The 19758-nt window shown below is 44.1% G+C and overlaps 1 protein-coding gene across 1 annotated transcript; it reads right to left on the reverse strand.

Moving 5' to 3' along the window:
* Nucleotides 1-6443: 6443 nt before the first annotated feature.
* Nucleotides 6444-13849, reverse strand: LOC309569892 (uncharacterized protein; the record flags this gene model as incomplete). The annotated part of the gene is made up of 3 exons (XM_082275883.1): nt 13704-13849; nt 7540-8492; nt 6444-6786 (listed from the first exon to the last, which is right to left on the reverse strand). Exons 1-3 carry the CDS (start codon nt 13836-13838, stop codon nt 6444-6446), a joined length of 1431 nt encoding a protein of 476 aa, XP_082132009.1. The 5' UTR covers nt 13839-13849.
* Between the last annotated feature and the right edge of the window lie 5909 nt (nt 13850-19758).

Genomic DNA, 19758 nt, shown 5'->3' on the forward strand with positions numbered 1-19758 from the left:
GGTCACTATTAGGGTTACCATTAGGATTAGTGTTGGGGTTACTATTAGGGTTACCATTAGGATTAGTGTTGGGGTTACTATTAGGGTTACCATTAGGATTAGTGTTGGGGTCACTAGTAGGGTTACCATTATGATTAGTGTTGAGGTCACTATTAGGGTTACCATTATGATTAGTGTTGAGGTCACTATTAGGGTTACCATTATGATTAGTGTTGGGGTTACTATTAGGGTTACCATTATGATTAGTGTTGGGGTCACTATTAGGGTTACCATTATGATTAGTGTTGGGGTCACTATTAGGGTTACCATTAGGATTAGTGTTGGGGTTACTATTAGGGTTACCATTAGGATTAGTGTTGGGGTTACTATTAGGGTTACCATTAGGATTCGTGTTGGGGTCACTATTAGGGTTTCCATTATGATTAGTGTTGGGGTCACTATTAGGGTTACCATTAGGATTAGTGTTGGGGTTACTATTAGGGTTACCATTAGGATTAGTGTTGAGGTCACTATTAGGGTTACCATTATGATTAGTGTTGGGGTCACTAGTAGGGTTACCATTATGATTAGTGTTGAGGTCACTATTAGGGTTACCATTATGATTAGTGCTGGGGTCACTATTAGGGTTACCATTATGATTAGTGTTGGGGTTACTATTAGGGTTACCATTAGGATTCGTGTTGGGGTCACTATTAGGGTTACCATTAGGATTAGTGTTGGGGTTACTATTAGGGTTACCATTAGTATTAGTGTTGGGGTTACTATTAGGGTTACCATTAGTATTAGTGTTGGGGTCACTATTAGGGTTACCATTAGGATTAGTGTTGGGGTTACTATTAGGGTTACCATTAGTATTAGTGTTGGGGTTACTATTAGGGTTACCATTAGGATTAGTGTTGAGGTCACTATTAGGGTTACCATTATGATTAGTGTTGGGGTCACTATTAGGGTTACCATTATGATTAGTGTTGGGGTTACTATTAGGGTTACCATTAGGATTAGTGTTGGGGTTACTATTAGGGTTACCATTAGTATTAGTGTTGGGGTTACTATTAGGGTTACCATTAGGATTAGTGTTGGGGTCACTATTAGGGTTACCATTATGATTAGTGTTGGGGTTACTATTAGGGTTACCATTAGGATTAGTGTTGGGGTCACTATTAGGGTTACCATTATGATTAGTGTTGGGGTCACTATTAGGGTTACCATTATGATTAGTGTTGGGGTCACTATTAGGGTTACCATTATGATTAGTGTTGGGGTTACTATTAGGGTTACCATTATGATTAGTGTTGGGGTCACTATTAGGGTTACCATTATGATTAGTGTTGGGGTTACTATTAGGGTTACCATTAGGATTCGTGTTGGGGTCACTATTAGGGTTACCATTAGGATTAGTGTTGGGGTTACTATTAGGGTTACCATTAGTATTAGTGTTGGGGTTACTATTAGGGTTACCATTAGGATTAGTGTTGGGGTCACTATTAGGGTTACCATTATGATTAGTGTTGGGGTTACTATTAGGGTTACCATTATGATTAGTGTTGGGGTTACTATTAGGGTTACCATTATGATTAGTGTTGGGGTTACTATTAGGGTTACCATTATGATTAGTGTTGGGGTTACTATTAGGGTTACCATTATGATTAGTGTTGGGGTCACTATTAGGGTTACCATTATGATTAGTGTTGGGGTCACTATTAGGGTTACCATTAGGATTCGTGTTGGGGTCACTATTAGGGTTACCATTATGATTAGTGTTGGGGTCACTATTAGGGTTACCATTAGGATTAGTGTTGGGGTCACTAGTAGGGTTACCATTATGATTAGTGTTGAGGTCACTATTAGGGTTACCATTATGATTAGTGTTGGGGTTACTATTAGGGTTACCATTATGATTAGTGTTGGGGTCACTATTAGGGTTACCATTATGATTAGTGTTGGGGTCACTATTAGGGTTACCATTAGGATTCGTGTTGGGGTCACTATTAGGGTTACCATTATGATTAGTGTTGGGGTCACTATTAGGGTTACCATTAGGATTAGTGTTGGGGTTACTATTAGGGTTACCATTAGTATTAGTGTTGGGGTTACTATTAGGGTTACCATTAGGATTAGTGTTGGGGTCACTATTAGGGTTACCATTATGATTAGTGTTGGGGTTACTATTAGGGTTACCATTATGATTAGTGTTGGGGTTACTATTAGGGTTACCATTATGATTAGTGTTGGGGTTACTATTAGGGTTACCATTATGATTAGTGTTGGGGTTACTATTAGGGTTACCATTAGTATTAGTGTTGGGGTCACTATTAGGGTTACCATTAGGATTAGTGTTGGGGTTACTATTAGGGTTACCATTAGTATTAGTGTTGGGGTTACTATTAGGGTTACCATTAGGATTCGTGTTGGGGTCACTATTAGGGTTACCATTAGGATTAGTGTTGGGGTTACTATTAGGGTTACCATTAGGATTAGTGTTGGGGTTACTATTAGGGTTACCATTAGGATTAGTGTTGGGGTCACTATTAGGGTTACCATTATGATTAGTGTTGGGGTTATTATTAGGGTTACCATTATGGTTAGTATTAGGGTTACTATTGGGGTTACCATTATGATTAGTGTTGGGGTCACTATTAGGGTTACCATTATGATTAGTGTTGGGGTCACTATTAGGGTTACCATTAGGATTAGTGTTGAGGTTACTATTAGGGTTACCATTATGATTAGTGTTGGGGTCACTATTAGGGTTACCATTATGATTAGTGTTGGGGTCACTATTAGGGTTACCATTAGGATTAGTGTTGGGGTCACTATTAGAGTTACCATTAGAGGTAGTGTTGGGGTCACTATTAGGGTTACCATTATGATTAGTGTTTGGGTTATTATTAGGGTTACCATTATGATTAGTGTTGGGGTTACTATTAGGGTTACCATTATGATTAGTGTTGGGGTTATTATTAGGGTTATCATTAGGGGTAGTGTTGGGGTCACTATTAGGATTATCATTAGGGGTAGTGTTGGGGTCACTATTAGGGTTATCATTAGGGGTAGTGTTGGGGTCACTATTAGGGTTATCATTAGGGGTAGTGTTGGGGTCACTATTAGGATTATCATTAGGGGTAGTGTTGGGGTCACTATTAGGGTTACCATTATGATTAGTGTTGAGGTTACTATTAGGGTTACCATTAGGATTAGTGTTGGGGTTACTATTAGGGTTACCATTAGGATTAGTGTTGGGGTCATTAGTAGGGTTACCATTATGATTAGTGTTGAGGTCACTATTAGGGTTACCATTATGATTAGTGTTGGGGTTACTATTAGGGTTACCATTATGATTAGTGTTGGGGTCACTATTAGGGTTACCATTATGATTAGTGTTGGGGTCACTATTAGGGTTACCATTAGGATTCGTGTTGGGGTCACTATTAGGGTTACCATTATGATTAGTGTTGGGGTCACTATTAGGGTTACCATTATGATTAGTGTTGGGGTTACTATTAGGGTTACCATTAGTATTAGTGTTGGGGTTACTATTAGGGTTACCATTAGGATTAGTGTTGGGGTCACTATTAGGGTTACCATTATGATTAGTGTTGGGGTTATTATTAGGGTTACCATTATGGTTAGTATTAGGGTTACTATTGGGGTTACCATTATGATTAGTGTTGGGGTCACTATTAGGGTTACCATTATGATTAGTGTTGAGGTTACTATTAGGGTTACCATTAGGATTAGTGTTGGGGTTACTATTAGGGTTACCATTAGGATTAGTGTTGGGGTCATTAGTAGGGTTACCATTATGATTAGTGTTGAGGTCACTATTAGGGTTACCATTATGATTAGTGTTGGGGTTACTATTAGGGTTACCATTATGATTAGTGTTGGGGTCACTATTAGGGTTACCATTATGATTAGTGTTGGGGTCACTATTAGGGTTACCATTAGGATTCGTGTTGGGGTCACTATTAGGGTTACCATTATGATTAGTGTTGGGGTCACTATTAGGGTTACCATTATGATTAGTGTTGGGGTTACTATTAGGGTTACCATTAGTATTAGTGTTGGGGTTACTATTAGGGTTACCATTAGGATTAGTGTTGGGGTCACTATTAGGGTTACCATTATGATTAGTGTTGGGGTTATTATTAGGGTTACCATTATGGTTAGTATTAGGGTTACTATTGGGGTTACCATTATGATTAGTGTTGGGGTCACTATTAGGGTTACCATTATGATTAGTGTTGGGGTCACTATTAGGGTTATCATTATGAATAGTGTTGGGGTCACTATTAGGGTTACCATTATGATTAGTGTTGGGGTCACTATTAGGGTTACCATTATGATTAGTGTTGGGGTCACTATTAGGGTTACCATTATGATTAGTGTTGGGGTCACTATTAGGGTTACCATTAGGATTAGTGTTGAGGTTACTATTAGGGTTACCATTATGATTAGTGTTGGGGTCACTATTAGGGTTACCATTATGATTAGTGTTGGGGTCACTATTAGGGTTACCATTAGGATTAGTGTTGGGGTCACTATTAGGGTTACCATTAGGATTAGTGTTGGGGTTACTATTAGGGTTACCATTATGATTAGTGTTGGGGTCACTATTAGAGTTACCATTAGAATTAGTGTTGGGGTCACTATTAGGGTTACCATTATGATTAGTGTTGGGGTTATTATTAGGGTTACCATTATGATTAGTGTTGGGGTCACTATTAGAGTTACCATTAGGGGTAGTGTTGGGGTCACTATTAGGGTTACCATTATGATTAGTGTTTGGGTTATTATTAGGGTTACCATTAGGGTTAGTGTTGGGGTTACTATTAGGGTTATAATTAGGGGTAGTGTTGGGGTCACTATTAGGGTTATCATTAGGGGTAGTGTTGGGGTCACTATTAGGATTATCATTAGGGGTAGTGTTGGGGTCACTATTAGGGTTACCATTATGATTAGTGTTGAGGTTACTATTAGGGTTACCATTATGATTAGTGTTGAGGTTACTATTAGGGTTATCATTAGGGGTAGTGTTGGGGTCACTATTAGGGTTATCATTAGGGGTAGTGTTGGGGTCACTATTAGGGTTACCATTAGGGGTAGTGTTGAGGTTACTATTAGGATTATCATTAGGGGTAGTGTTGGGGTCACTATTAGAGTTACCATTAGGGGTAGTGTTGGGGTCACTATTAGGGTTATCATTAGGGGTAGTGTTGGGGTCACTATTAGAGTTACCATTAGGGGTAGTGTTGGGGTCACTATTAGAGTTACCATTAGGGGTAGTGTTGGGGTCACTATTAGGGTTATCATTAGGGGTAGTGTTGGGGTCACTATTAGGGTTATCATTAGGGGTAGTGTTGGGGTCACTATTAGAGTTACCATTAGGGGTAGTGTTGGGGTCACTATTAGAGTTATCATTAGGGGTAGTGTTGGGGTCACTATTAGGGTTATCATTAGGGGTAGTGTTGGGGTCACTATTAGGATTATCATTATGATTAGTGTTGGGGTCACTATTAGGGTTACCATTATGATTAGTGTTGAGGTTACTATTAGGGTTATCATTAGGGGTAGTGTTGGGGTCACTATTAGGGTTATCATTAGGGGTAGTGTTGGGGTCACTATTAGGGTTACCATTAGGGGTAGTGTTGAGGTTACTATTAGGATTATCATTAGGGGTAGTGTTGGGGTCACTATTAGAGTTACCATTAGGGGTAGTGTTGGGGTCACTATTAGGGTTATCATTAGGGGTAGTGTTGGGGTCACTATTAGAGTTACCATTAGGGGTAGTGTTGGGGTCACTATTAGAGTTACCATTAGGGGTAGTGTTGGGGTCACTATTAGGGTTATCATTAGGGGTAGTGTTGGGGTCACTATTAGGGTTACCATTAGGATTAGTGTTGGGGTCACTATTAGGGTTACCATTAGGATTAGTGTTGGGGTGCAGGAAGCTCAACCGGAAATTTTGAGGACCTTTTTCTTAAGATAAAAAACCCACCGCCATTCACACAACTGCTTTTTCTGAGTGTTTATTCCAATACTGTAGTAAATAAGGTGAATTTGCAAAGAACAAAGAAAGAACTTGAGACTCGCATATAAGAGTCACAGGTGACATCATGGTGGAGGAAAGCTTCAAATACAATTATTATTAACCCAACAATTCTGTAGGCTGCAAGCTACCCCAAACCAAGGCCGGAGAAAGTGCCGGAATCATCAACACAAAATGAATATTATGAGTTTAGTCGACCATAAACTGTCCGATTAAGTCATGTAAGACTTGAGGTGAGTCAAGTAAGTCGAAGAGGAGGTTAGCTGTAGGACCCGGCTTCACCTACTTCCACCTTTCTTGATGCGACCTCCTCCCGATAGACATCCTAATAGAGAATATTGATTTTAGGCCGGAGATCGTAGTTGATGTGTCGACAGTTGAGGAGAACTTCGTCTTACATGTTCTTCTTGTGGCACTGATAAAACTGGGGTTTTTGGGTTTCTTGGTACTCCTGTGGGGGTTGTTGGCTAATGGCAGTGCCTTGTTGGACTTCGGAGTAAGATGGGGGCTGTTGTGAGGGTTGAGCTCTTTGGCCCGGAGTTGTAGGAGGTAAATATACAGATTTTTGGTAGAGATTCTGGGGATCCTGTTTGGCTTGTCCAGATGTTTGGTCTTTACTCTCCTGGTAGCTTTGGGACTGACGGGTGGTAGCTCCTTGAGCTGTTCGGTCTTGATCCTGTTTAGACTGAGTAGTGGTGGTGGATGGGACTTGTTGGTTTTGGGACTGGGAAATATTAGAGGAGTCAGACTGAGTATTCAGATTTTTACCTTGTTGGTAATACTGAGACTGGGAACCAGTGGAAGTGGTGGTGTCACCTACTTGAGATGTTTGGTATGTTCCCTGTTGGCTCTGCTGGGAACCGGAGGAGGCGGTACCTACTTGGGATGTTTTATCTGTTCCTTGTTGGCTCTGCTGGGTACCGGAGGATGTGGTGGTACCTGCTTGATATGTTCCCTGTTGGCTCTGCTGGGAACCAGAGGAGGTGGTACCTACTTGGGATGTTTGATCTGTTCCTTGTTGGCTCTGCTGGGTACCGGAGGATGTGGTGGTACCTGTTTGATATGTTCCCTGTTGGCTCTGCTGGGAACCGGAGGAGGCGGTACCTACTTGGGATGTTTGATCTTTTCCTTGTTGGCTCTGCTGGGTACTGGAGGATGTGGTGGTACCTGCTTGGCATGTTCCCTGTTGGCTCTGCTGGGAACCGGAGGAGGCGGTACCTACTTGGGATGTTTTATCGGTTCCTTGTTGGCTCTGCTGGGTACTGGAGGATGTGGTGGTACCTGCTTGGCAGGTTCCCTGTTGGCTCTGCTGGGAACCGGAGGAGGTTGTACCTACTTGGGATGTTTGATCGGTTCCTTGTTGGCTCTGCTGGGCACTGGTGGATGTCGCGGTACCTGTTTGGTATGTTCCCGGTTGGCTTTGCTGGGAACCAGAGGAGGTGGAGGTACCTGTTGGGTATGTTCCCTGTTGGCTCTGCTGGGAACCGGAGGAGGTGGTACCTACTTGGGATGTTTTATCGGTTCCTTGTTGGCTCTGCTGGGTACTGGAGGATGTGGTGGTACCTGCTTGGCAGGTTCCCTGTTGGCTCTGCTGGGAACCGGAGGAGGTTGTACCTACTTGGGATGTTTGATCGGTTCCTTGTTGGCTCTGCTGGGCACTGGTGGATGTCGCGGTACCTGTTTGGTATGTTCCCGGTTGGCTTTGCTGGGAACCAGAGGAGGTGGAGGTACCTGTTGGGTATGTTCCCTGTTGGCTCTGCTGGGAACCGGAGGAGGTGGTACCTACTTGAGATGTTTGATCGGTTCCTTGTTGGCTCTGCTGGGCACTGGTGGATGTGGAAGTACCTGTTTGATATGTTCCCTGTTGGCTCTGCTGGGAACCGGAGGAGGTGGTGGTACCTACTTGGGATGTTTGATCTGTTCCCGGTTGGTTCTGCTGAGAACCGGAAGAGGCATTCCCTACTTGAGATGTTTGATTGCTATCTTGGCGATATTGGGAATATGTGCCATCTGGAGCCCTGCGACGGTCAGTCTGAGTTGAGCTATCTTCTGTAGGCACATCATTATTTCCGCATGATTGGGGGGCACCTGATGTATAGGCGGCATCTCCTGATCCTTGCCCACCACTTTGATCCACACTGCTTCCACTTTGGCCTTGGTTTGAAGACTTATCTTTAGAGCCGTAAAAAGGCTTGGGGTAGAGAGGATTCTGGTAAAATTTAGGAGGGGTATCACTTGGCTTTGAGGAATCCTGTGTTGTCTTCTCACTTGGTTTGGCTGATGAATCTTGCTGGCATGCGGCATCTGATTCATACACGACCTTGTAATAAGTTTTCACTACTCTACCGAAGAGGTCACAAAATTCATTGAAGTCCACTTCTCCGTCATTGTTCTCATCAAGAATTTTAAGCAGAGTTGAGATGGTGTTGGGATCTTTGGGGTTCTGAAAGAAAAGGAAATAATTATTTGTATAGAGGCTGACCAGAGATAGCACTATGAGTGTGTTAAAGACAACTTTCCTTAAAAGATAAGTAAGCCCAAAAACAAAAAATGTAATATAATGCAGCTTGCCAGACCTTAGATGTGGTGGCTGCATTAGTTTTCATTTTTCGGGTCAAGAATCGGCCCTTGTTACTTCCTGTCTGCTGCAGTGAAAACAAAAAAAATCTTCCTTCTGTAAACTAGTAATTCCCCCACCCTCTATGTAATGGAGATGAACAAAGGCAGACATATTTGTAGTCTAGCCTGGGTGGCACTCATGGCTCTCTGAAGATGCACCTGAGGACTGAGTGTAGCCACCTAGGGACAATGGAGTGTGTTGGGCCAAATGTGTGAGCCAGGTTTTTTGGTGCCCAATGTGAGGCTCGATGTGTGAGCCAGGTCTTTTTTTTGGTGCCCAACATGAGGCCCAATGTGTGAGGCAGGTCTTTGATTTGGTGCCCCCTGTGAGGCCAGATGTGTGAGCCAGGTCTTTTTTTTTTTTTTGGTGCCCAACATGAGGCCCAATGTGTGAGGCAGGTCTTTGTTTTGGTGCCCCCTGTGAAGCAAAATGTGTGAGCCGGCTTTTTTTGGTGCCCAATGTGAGGCCCAATGTGTGAGCCAGGTCTTTTTTTTGGTGCCCAACATGAGGCCCAATGTGTGAGCCAGGTCTTTGTTTTGGTGCCCCCTGTGATGCCAGATGTGTGAGCCAGCTTTTTCTGGTGCCCAATGTGAGGCCCGATGTGTAAGCCAGGTATTTTTTTTTTTTTGGTGCCCAACATGAGGCACAATGTGTGAGGCAGGTCTTTGTTTTGGTGCCCCCTGAGTGCCTGGGTGGCACTCATGGCTCTCCGAAGATGCACCTGAGGACTGAGTGTAGCCACCTAGGGACAAAGGAGTGTGTTGGGCCAAATGTGTGAGCCAGGTTTTTTGGTGCCCAATGTGAGGCCAGATGTGTGGGCCAGGTCTTTTTTTTGGTGCCCAACATGAGGTCCAATGTGTGAGCCAGGTCTTTTTTTTTGGTGCCCAATGTGAGGCCTGATGTGTGAGGCAGGTCTTTGTTTTGGTGCCCCCTGTGAGGCAAAATGTGTGAGCCGGCTTTTTTTGGTGCCCAATGTGAGGCCCAATGTGTGAGGCAGGTCTTTTTTTTTAGTGCCCAACATGAGGCCCAATGTGTGAGGCAGGTCTTTGTTTTGGTGCCCCCTGTGAGGCAAAATGTGTGAGCCGGCTTTTTTTGGTGCCCAATGTGAGGCCCAATGTGTGAGGCAGGTCTTTTTTTTTGGTGCCCAACATGAGGCCTGATGTGTGAGGCAGGTCTTTGTTTTGGTGCCCCCTGTGATGCCAGATGTGTGAGCCAGCTTTTTTTGGTGCCCAATGTGAGGCCCAATGTGTGAGCCAGGTCTTTTTTTTGGTGCCCAATGTGAGGCCAGATGTGTGGGCCAGGTCTTTTTTTTGGTGCCCAACATGAGGTCCAATGTGTGAGGCAGGTCTTTGTTTTGGTGCCCCCTGTGAGGCCAGAGGTGTGAGCCAGCTTTTTTTGGTGCCCAATGTGAGGCTCGATGTGTGAGCCAGGTCTTTTTTTTTGGTGCCCAACATGAGGCCTGATGTGTGAGGCAGGTCTTTGTTTTGGTGCCTCCTGTGAGGCAAAATGTGTGAGCCGGCTTTTTTTGGTGCCCAATGTGAGGCCCGATGTGTAAGCCAGGTATTTTTTTTTTGCTGCCCAACATGAGGCCCAATGTGTGAGCCAGGTCTTTGTTTTGGTGCCCCCTGTGAGGCCAGATGTGTGAGCCAGCTTTTTTTGGTGCCCAATGTGGGGCCCGATGTGTGAGCCAGGTCTTTTTTTTTTTTTGGTGCCCAATGTGAGGCCCGATGTGTAAGCCAGTTTTTTTTTTTTTAATTTGCTGCCCAACAAGGATGCCCAATGTGCGAGCCAGGTCTTTTTTTTGGTGCCCAACATGAGGCCCAATGTGCGAGCCAGGTCTTTTTTTTTGGTGCCCAACATGAGGCCCAATGTGCGAGCCAGGTCTTTTGTTTGGTGCCCAACATGAGGCCCAATGTATGAGCCAGGTCTTTTTTTTTGGTGCCCAATATGAGGCCTGATGTGTGAGGCAGGTCTTTGTTTTGGTGCCCCCTGTGATGCCAGATGTGTGAGCCAGCTTTTTTTGGTGCCCAATGTGAGGCCCGATGTGTAAGCCAGGTCTTTTTTTTTTGATGCCCAATGTGAGGCCCGATGTATGAGCCACGTCTTTTTTTTTTTTTGGTGCCCAACATGAGGCCTGATGTGTGAGGCAGGTCTTTGTTTTGGTGCCCCCTGTGAGGCCAGATGTGTGAGCCGGCTTTTTCTGGTGCCCAATGTGAGGCCCAATGTGCGAGCCAGGTCTTTTTTTTGGTGCCCAACATGAGGCCTGATGTGTGAGGCAGGTCTTTGTTTTAGTGCCCCCTGTGAGGCAAAATGTGTGAGCCAGCTTTTTTTGGTGCCCAATGTGAGGCCCAATGTGTGAGGCAGGTCTTTGTTTTGGTGCCCCTTGTGAGGCCAGATATGAGACAGCTTTTTTTGGTGCCCAATGTGAGGCCCGATGTGTAAGCCAGGTCTTTTTTTTTGCTACCCAACATGAGGCCCAATGTGTAAGCCAGGTCTTTTTTTTTGGTGCCCAACATGAGGCCTGATGTGTGAGGCAGGTCTTTGTTTTGGTGCCCCCTGTGATGCCAGATGTGTGAGCCAGCTTTTTTTGGTGCCCAATGTGAGGCCAGATGTGTAAGCCAGGTATTTTTTTTTTTGCTGCCCAACATGAGGTCTGATGTATGAGCCAGGTTTTTGTTTGGTGCCCAACATAAGGTCTGATGTGTGAGCCAGGACTTCTAATCTAACATCAGTACCTAACCTCACAAATGAGCACCAATTCCCACAGACATCCTTCAAAATCTTGTGGAAAGTCGAGGATGTTGATGGCTGCAAAGGGGGCAACTCCATATTAATGGCCATGAAGAGAGGGGGCAATTCCATATTAATGGCAATGAAGAGAGAGGGCAACTCCATATTAATGGCCATGGGGGAAGGGGGCAACTCCTTATTAATGGCAATGAAATGAGGATGTTGGATGGCTGCAAAGGGGGCAACTCCATATTAATGGCCATGAAGAGAGGGGGCAATTCCATATTAATGGCAACGAAGAGAGGGGGCAATTCCATATTAATGGCAACGAAGAGAGAGGGCAACTCCATATTAATGGCCATGGGGGAAGGGGGCAACTCCTTATTAATGGCAATGAAATGAGGATGTTGGATGGCTGCAAAGGGGGCAACTCCATATTAATGGCCATGAAGAGAGGGGGCAATTCCATATTAATGGCAATGAAGAGAGAGGGCAACTCCATATTAATGGCCATGGGGGAAGGGGGCAACTCCTTATTAATGGCAATGAAATGAGGATGTTGGATGGCTGCAAAGGGGGCAACTCCATATTAATGGCCATGAAGAGAGGGGGCAATTCCATATTAATGGCAATGAAGAGAGAGGGCAACTCCATATTAATGGCCATGGGGGAAGGGGGCAACTCCTTAACAATGGCAATGAAATGAGGATGTTGGATGGCTGCAAAGGGGGCAACTCCATATTAATGGCCATGAAGAGAGGGGGCAATTCCATATTAATGGCAATGAAGAGAGAGGGCAACTCCATATTAATGGCCATGGGGGAAGGGGGCAACTTCTTATTAATGGCAATGAAATGAGGATGTTGGATGGCTGCAAAGGGGGCAACTCCATATTAATGGCCATGAAGAGAAGGGGCAATTCCATATTAACAGCAATGAAGAGAGAGGGCAACTCCATATTAATGGCCATGGGGGAAGGGGGCAACTCCTTATTAATGGCAATGAAATGAGGATGTTGGATGGCTGCAAAGGGGGCAACTCCATATTAATGGCCATGAAGAGAGGGGGCAATTCCATATTAATGGCAACGAAGAGAGAGGGCAACTCCATATTAATGGCCATGGGGGAAGGGGGCAACTCCTTATTAATGACAATGAAATGAGGATGTTGGATGGCTTCAAAGGGGGCAACTCCATATTAATGGCTATGAAGAGAGGGGGCAATTCCATATTAATGGCAATGAAGAGAGAGGGCAACTCCATATTAATGGCCATGGGGGAAGGGGGCAACTCCTTAATAATGGCAATGAAATGAGGATGTTGGATGGCTGCAAAGGGGGCAACTCCATATTAATGGCCATGAAGAGAGGGGGCAATTCCATATTAATGGCAATGAAGAGAGAGGGCAACTCCATATTAATGGCCATGGGGGAAGGGGGCAACTCCTTATTAATGGCAATGAAATGAGGATGTTGGATGGCTGCAAAGGGGGCAACTCCATATTAATGGCCATGAAGAGAAGGGGCAATTTCATATTAACGGCAATGAAGAGAGAGGGCAACTCCATATTAATGGCCATGGGGGAAGGGGGCAACTCCTTATTAATGGCAATGAAATGAGGATGTTGGATGGCTGCAAAGGGGGCAACTCCATATTAATGGCCATGAAGAGAGGGGGCAATTCCATATTAATGGCAACGAAGAGAGAGGGCAACTCCATATTAATGGCCATGGGGGAAGGGGGCAACTCCTTATTAATGGCAATGAAATGAGGATGTTGGATGGCTGCAAAGGGGGCAACTCCATATTAATGGCCATGAAGAGAGGGGGCAATTCCATATTAATGGCAATGAAGAGAGAGGGCAACTCCATAGTAATGGCCATGGGGGAAGGGGGCAACTCCTTAATAATGGCAATGAAATGAGGAGGCAACTCCATATTAATGGCCATGTTCTGGAATGGCATTTCCAAAAAACTCAGAAAGGTGTGATGGCCAATTGTTCACAGACTTTTGGCTGAATAGTGTAGATAGATATATAGATATTTAGTATATACGTTCTCTAGTGTAGACATTGATTTTGGAGTTCATTGAACTCCAGTCCTGCGCTGTAGGTTGCCCAACCATGAGTATCGCTCTTAGTTTCAGGGCTGTGGCTATGCATCAGCAGGTTAAGCTCCACCCCTGAACCAGCACACCCCATTCACAGCGTCAAGCTATAGCTACCTCCACCACTAGATGGAACCCTTTGCTGTGACAGACAGGTCCCCTTCAAGAGGCTTGTCCAATTACCAGTTAGTCATCTTACCTTAATGACATCTGTGAACTCAGTCTGAATCATAAGGTTGAACTCCTGTTTGTTCAGCTTAGAGTGGCTGCAGTCCTGCTTGGCAAATTCTTCAAAAATCCCAATTATTTCTTGGATTAATCTGATGAGATGCATTTTTGCAAATTAGGTTTTTTTTTCCTGCAAGTAAAGAAACAAAAAGATTTGATTTTTTAGAATAGGTAGTTGAGGTTAATAAACAGGCTTCCTTCTTTAGCAGTTGTATGGGCCCTAATAGACAGGGTCACCCCAGACTCTGAAGAGCCTCACCCTCCTGACCCTTTTCAATTACCCTGAATTTTTATTTTCCCCTATTGTCCTCTCTTTTTTCTTCTCTTATCACCCCAAGGACATGGGTGGGGAAGTAAGGTTTAGCTACACTGGAGATGCCTTGCCCTGGCCTTCTGGATTCCTGTGTGGCCTCTAAATGTCCAGTAGGAAGCGTTGTCCCACTTCCCGACCAACACTAGAGGTACATTCCACTGACATTCCACTATATTCTTTTGGGAATTAGTAGGTCCTGATGAGCCAATGGAGTTGTCTCCTTTTGAGAGACAACTTTCTGGATTCCTGTGTGGCCTCTAATGCCCAGTAGGAAGCTTTGTCCCATTCCGAACCAACACCAGGGGTACACATGGAGACTCCATTCCACTGATGTATTATTTTGGGAATTAGTAGGTCTTGATGAGCCAATGAAGTTGTCTCCTTTTGAGAGACAGCTTTCTGGATTCCTGTGTGGCCTCTAATGTCCAGTAGGAAGCGTTGTCCCACTTCCCAACCGACATCAGGGGTACACATGGAGACTCCATTCCACTGATGTATTCTTTCGGGAATTAGTAGGTCCTGATGAGCCAATGAAGTTGTCTCCTTTTGAGAGACAACTTTCTGGATTCCTCTGTGGCCTCTAATGTCCAGTAGGAAGCTTTGTCCCACTTCCCAACCAACACCAGAGGTGCTAGTTTTAATATAATATAGTACTAGTATAGGTACTAGTTTTAAGGTAATATAGTTTCACTGACATTCCACTATATTCTTTTGGGAATTAGTAGGCCCTGATGAGCCAATAAAGTTGTCTCCTTTTGAGAGACAACTTTCTGGATTTCTGTGTGGCCTCTAATGTCCAGTAGGAAGCTTTGCCCCACTTCTCAACCAACACCAGGGGTACACTTGGAGACTCCATTCCACTGATGTATTCTTTTGGGAATTAGTAGGTCCTGATGAGCCAATGGAGTTGGCTCCTTTTGGGATACAACTTTCTGGATTTCTGTGTGGCCTCTAATGTCCAGTAGGAAGCTTTGCCCCACTTCCCAACCGACACTAGAGGTACATTCCACTGACATTCCACTATATTCTTTTGGGAATTGGTAGGTCCTGATGAGCCAATGAAGTTGTCTCCTTTTGAGAGACAACTTTCTGAATTCCTGTGTGGCCTCTAATGCCCAGTAGGAAGCTTTGTCCCACTTCCCAACCGACACTAGGGGTACACATGGAGACTCCATTCCACTGATGTATTATTTTGGGAATTAGTAGGTCCCGATGAGCCAATGGAGTTGGCCCACTACTGGTGGCACCAGAGGGATTTTGGTTCAGCCGGACTTTTTAAAAATGTATGAACCTCTAAAAATGTGGGATTTTTCAACCAAAAGTCTCAAATAAAGCAAAGCAAATCAGAACCAAACTCCAAAAAAAAAAAAAGGTGTAATTTAAAAAGCACCAAATTGTGTAGAATGGTTTGGGAGGCTCCTAGCAAACCTGCCTGATGAGATGACAGGGCAAAAAACAAAAAAACCAGCCTGAGCTGGTCTATCCATCTGACAACATATCATTAGCCAGTGTCACTGATAATTACCAGATTTATGAGTGAAATAATAAGCCTTCTCTTCCACCTATGTACACACTCCCATTATGAGTGAGCAGGAAGGTAGAACAGGATAAGTATAAGTATATTAAGTCGTCTGTGGGAGACGTTTCCTTTAAATTGAGAGGTTTTAAAATTAAAATTTAATCTCGAGAAGGTATTTTAGAACGCTTGAATGCAAACTCAATTATTTTGATTGTTGAGGAACTAAAACCAAAGATAAAGTGCTATAGGCTGACCAGTTTTTCAGAATGTTTGAAGACGATCGATTGATGGCGAGAGACGAATCAATTGGAATTTTGATCTTTTTATTAGACACATAGAATTTTAGGGTGGTGGCCTGTTGTCTCTGTCTTTCCGCACTTTGAACAGTATAGGGCAGGGATTCCCAAACTACGACCCTCCAGTTGTTCCGGAACTACAATTCCCATCATGCCTAGTCATGTATGTGAATATCAGAGTTTTACAATGCCTCATGGGATGTGTAGTTCTACAACAGCTGCAGGGCCGTAGTTTGGGAATCCCTGGTATAGGGTATCTACAGTATTTGAGTTCGCCCTCTACTGGTCATGGACAGTTTTAGACTGAAGTTTCCCACTTATGTTGACCTTCTGCAAAGTTTGGCCAATTGGAATTTTAATCTTTTTATTAGACACATAGAATTTTAGGGTGGTGGTCTGACTGTTGTCTCTGTCTTTCCGCACTTTGAACAGTATAGGGTATCTACAGTATTTGAGTTTGCCCTGTACTGGTCATGGGAAGTTTTAGACCGAAGTTTCCCACTTCTGCTGACCTTCTGCAAAGTTTGGCCAATTGGAATTTTGATCTTTTTATTAGACACGTAGAATTTTAGGGTGGTGGTCTGACTGTTGTCTCTGCCTTTCCGCACTTTGAACAGTATAGGGTATCTACAGTATTTGAGTTCGCCCTGTACTGGTCATGGACAGTTTTAGAATGAAGTTTCCCACTTCTGTTGACCTTCTGCAAAGTTTGGCCAATTGGAATTTTGATCTTTTTATTAGACACATAGAATTTTAGGGTGGTGGTCTGTCGTCTCTGTCTTTCCGCACTTTGAACAGTATAGGGTATCTACAGTATTTGAGTTTGCCCTGTACTGGTCATGGGAAGTTTTAGAATGAAGTTTCCCACTTCTGTTGACCTTCTGCAAAGTTTGGCCAAGGTATGGCTAGAACTAAGTTAGCTACAAGAGATTTGTAGAAACATCCTGTATGGGAGACTAGATTCGACAGCCATTCTCAACCAGGGTTCCATGGAATCTTAGGGTTCCTTTAGAGGTTGCTATGGGTTCCTTGAGCCATGGCTGAGTGACCTCCAATTGGATGGTGCCTGCATAGTTGCAGGACCAATCCCACTTGGAAAAGCCAGCAACATGACACCAATTATCTTTTTAGCTATCTGTAGGCGTGACATTCCGACCACCACTGTATGGGTTTTATTATCCCTACTGAATACCAATGAATAAGGCATTTTTCCATTCCCCCCAGATTATTGATTTCAGTAAGGGTTCCCTGGGACCTGAAAATAATTTTATGGGTTCCTCTGGGGTAAAAAGGTTGAGAACGGTTGGTTTAGAACAGGCATGTCCAACCTGCGGCCCGGGGGCTGCATGCGGCCCAGAGCCCCAGGCAATGCGGCCCACTGCCCCCTGACAATTTTTTTTTTTTTGATGCGGAAGAAGGAAGTCGGGTCTGGGGCACGGCCACAGCGATTTCCAACTAACTTTAGGCAGAGGCTGCCTCGGAAGGGATCATCCTCTAGTTGTGTTAAATTAGTGCTGGGGGGGGGGGGGGCAGCAGCGCGGGAAGGGCGCAGCGGCGTTTTATTACTTATATACCTTAACTATAGTATATATTTTATATGCGGCCCGAGAAAATGTCTCTACACTCAATGTGGCCCAGAGAAGCCAAAAGGTTGGACACCCATGGTTTAGAACTATGTTAGAGATTTAAAGAAACATTCTGCATGGGAGACTAGATAAGACAGCCATTCTCAACCAAGGTTCCTTACGAACCTACTGTTCCTCCAGAGGTTGCTAGTGGTTCCTTGAGCTGTGCCAAACTGACCTGCAATCTGATGCTGACAACATGGTTCTGGGACCACTTGGCATGACACAAATGGCCTTCTGACAACCACTGTAAGGGAAGCGCTCTTCTCACCAATGGGTTTTAGCAGGGGGTTCCCTGAGACCTGAAAATAATCTTAAGGGGCCCTCGTTGGTAAAAAGGTTGAGAAGGGCTGATATAAGATGTAGACATAAACTCTGTAAAGCAAGTATAAAGGATCCCACTCAACCCTTCTACTGCCTTAAAAGACCCTGGACCACCGAGCACGCCCTTCACAAATATCCCAACACTCTCAAGACGTTTAATGGTAAATAATGGTAGACTCTCAATTTTGTTTGAATTAACCAAAGTGAACTTAGCAGCCCCAAATGTTCTCTTCAATTTTTTTTGCAAATGTAATAATTATTAGCTGGGGTCTCCTGAAGCAAAAAAAAAAATTTTTTTAAGAGTTCCTTCATGTTAAAAAAGTTGGGAAAGGCTGTTCTAGGGGATGCTATTGGTTCCTTAAACTGTGGCCAATGGACCTGCTATCTGATATTGCCAGCATGGTTCTGGGTCCAACGCTGGTGGCACAGCACAAATGTCCTTTAAGGGTGCCTTTCTGACCACCACTGTAAGAGAAGCATTCTTCTCACTGACCACCAATGGGTTCAGTTTGGCAGGGGGTTCCCTGAGACCTAAAAATTAACTTCAGGGTTGCTCTGGAGTAGAAAGGTTGAGAAAGGCTGTTCTAGAGCAGTGGTCCTCAACCCTGGTCCTCAGGGCCCACTAACAGGCCAGGTTTGCAAGATAACTGAAATACATCCCAGGTGATATAATTTGCTGCTCAGCGATTGCAGTACTCTAGTCTGCATCACCCCAAGGTAATACTTAAAATCTGGCCTGTTAGTGGGCCCTGAGGACCGGAGTTGAGGACCACTGTTCTAGAGGATGCTATTGGTTCCTTGACCTGCGGACAATTGACGTGCTAACTGATGTTAATGGCAAGGTTCTGGGTCAACGCCAGTGGCATGACACAAATGATCTTTAAGGGTCGCCTTCTGACCACCACTGTAAGAGAAGCGGTCTTCTCACTGACCACCAATAGGTTCAATTTAGCCGAGGGTTCCCTGAGACCTGAAAATTTATCATAAGGGTTGCTCTGGGGTAGAGAGGTTGAGAAAGGCTGTTCTAGAGGATGCTATTGGTTCCTTGAGCTGTGGCCAATTGACCTGCTATCTGATATTGCCAGCATGGTTCTGGGTCCAACGCTGGTGGCACAACACAAATGTTCTTTAAGGGTGCCTTTCTGACCACCACTGTAAGAGAAGCGGTCTTCTCACTGACCACCAATGAGTTCAATTTGGCAGGGGGTTCCCTGAGACCTGAAAATGTATCTTCAGGGTTGCTCTGGAGTAGAAAGGTTGAGAAAGGCTGTTCTAGAGGATGCTATTGGTTCCTTGAGCTGTGGCCAATTGACGTGCTAACTGATGTTGATGGCAAGGTTCTGGGTCAACGCCAGTGGCCTGACACAAATGATCTTTAAGGGTGGCCTTCTGACCACCACTGTAAGAGAAGCGGTCTTCTCACTGACCACCAATGGGTTAAATTTAGCAGAGGGTTCCCTGAGACCTGAAAATTTATTATAAGGGTTCCTCTGGGGTAGAAAGGTTGAGATAGGCTGTTATAAGATATACTTGCTTTATGGAGTCTCACCCAAGCCAGTGACCTTCTACTGCCTTTAAAGACTCTTGACCACCGAACACGCCCTTACCTAAATTTTTCAACACTCTCAAGACATTTATAATGGTGGACTCTCAATTTTGTTTTAATTACCCAAACTAAACTTGGCAACCCTAAATGTTCTCTGCATTTTTTTCTGATTTTTTATGTACAAAACATTAAGGTTGAACCAATATCTATTAAAAAAATATAAATATTTTTTAAAAAGAAAATTGGATTCTGGATTGTACCCAAGCTACGAGTTCTATCAAGAATGTATAAAAGAATGCAGACTTACCTCCTCCACACTGACAAGGAGCAGACAGCAGAATAGGAATGACCAATCTCCGTCAGCATTTATAGAAAGAGGGTGGCCTAGTTTTTCCAAAGGAGG

The sequence above is a fragment of the Pelophylax lessonae genome (genome assembly GCF_965119305.1).
Source record: "Pelophylax lessonae genome assembly, chromosome: 13".
In the NCBI taxonomy this organism is placed as follows: domain Eukaryota; kingdom Metazoa; phylum Chordata; class Amphibia; order Anura; family Ranidae; genus Pelophylax; species Pelophylax lessonae.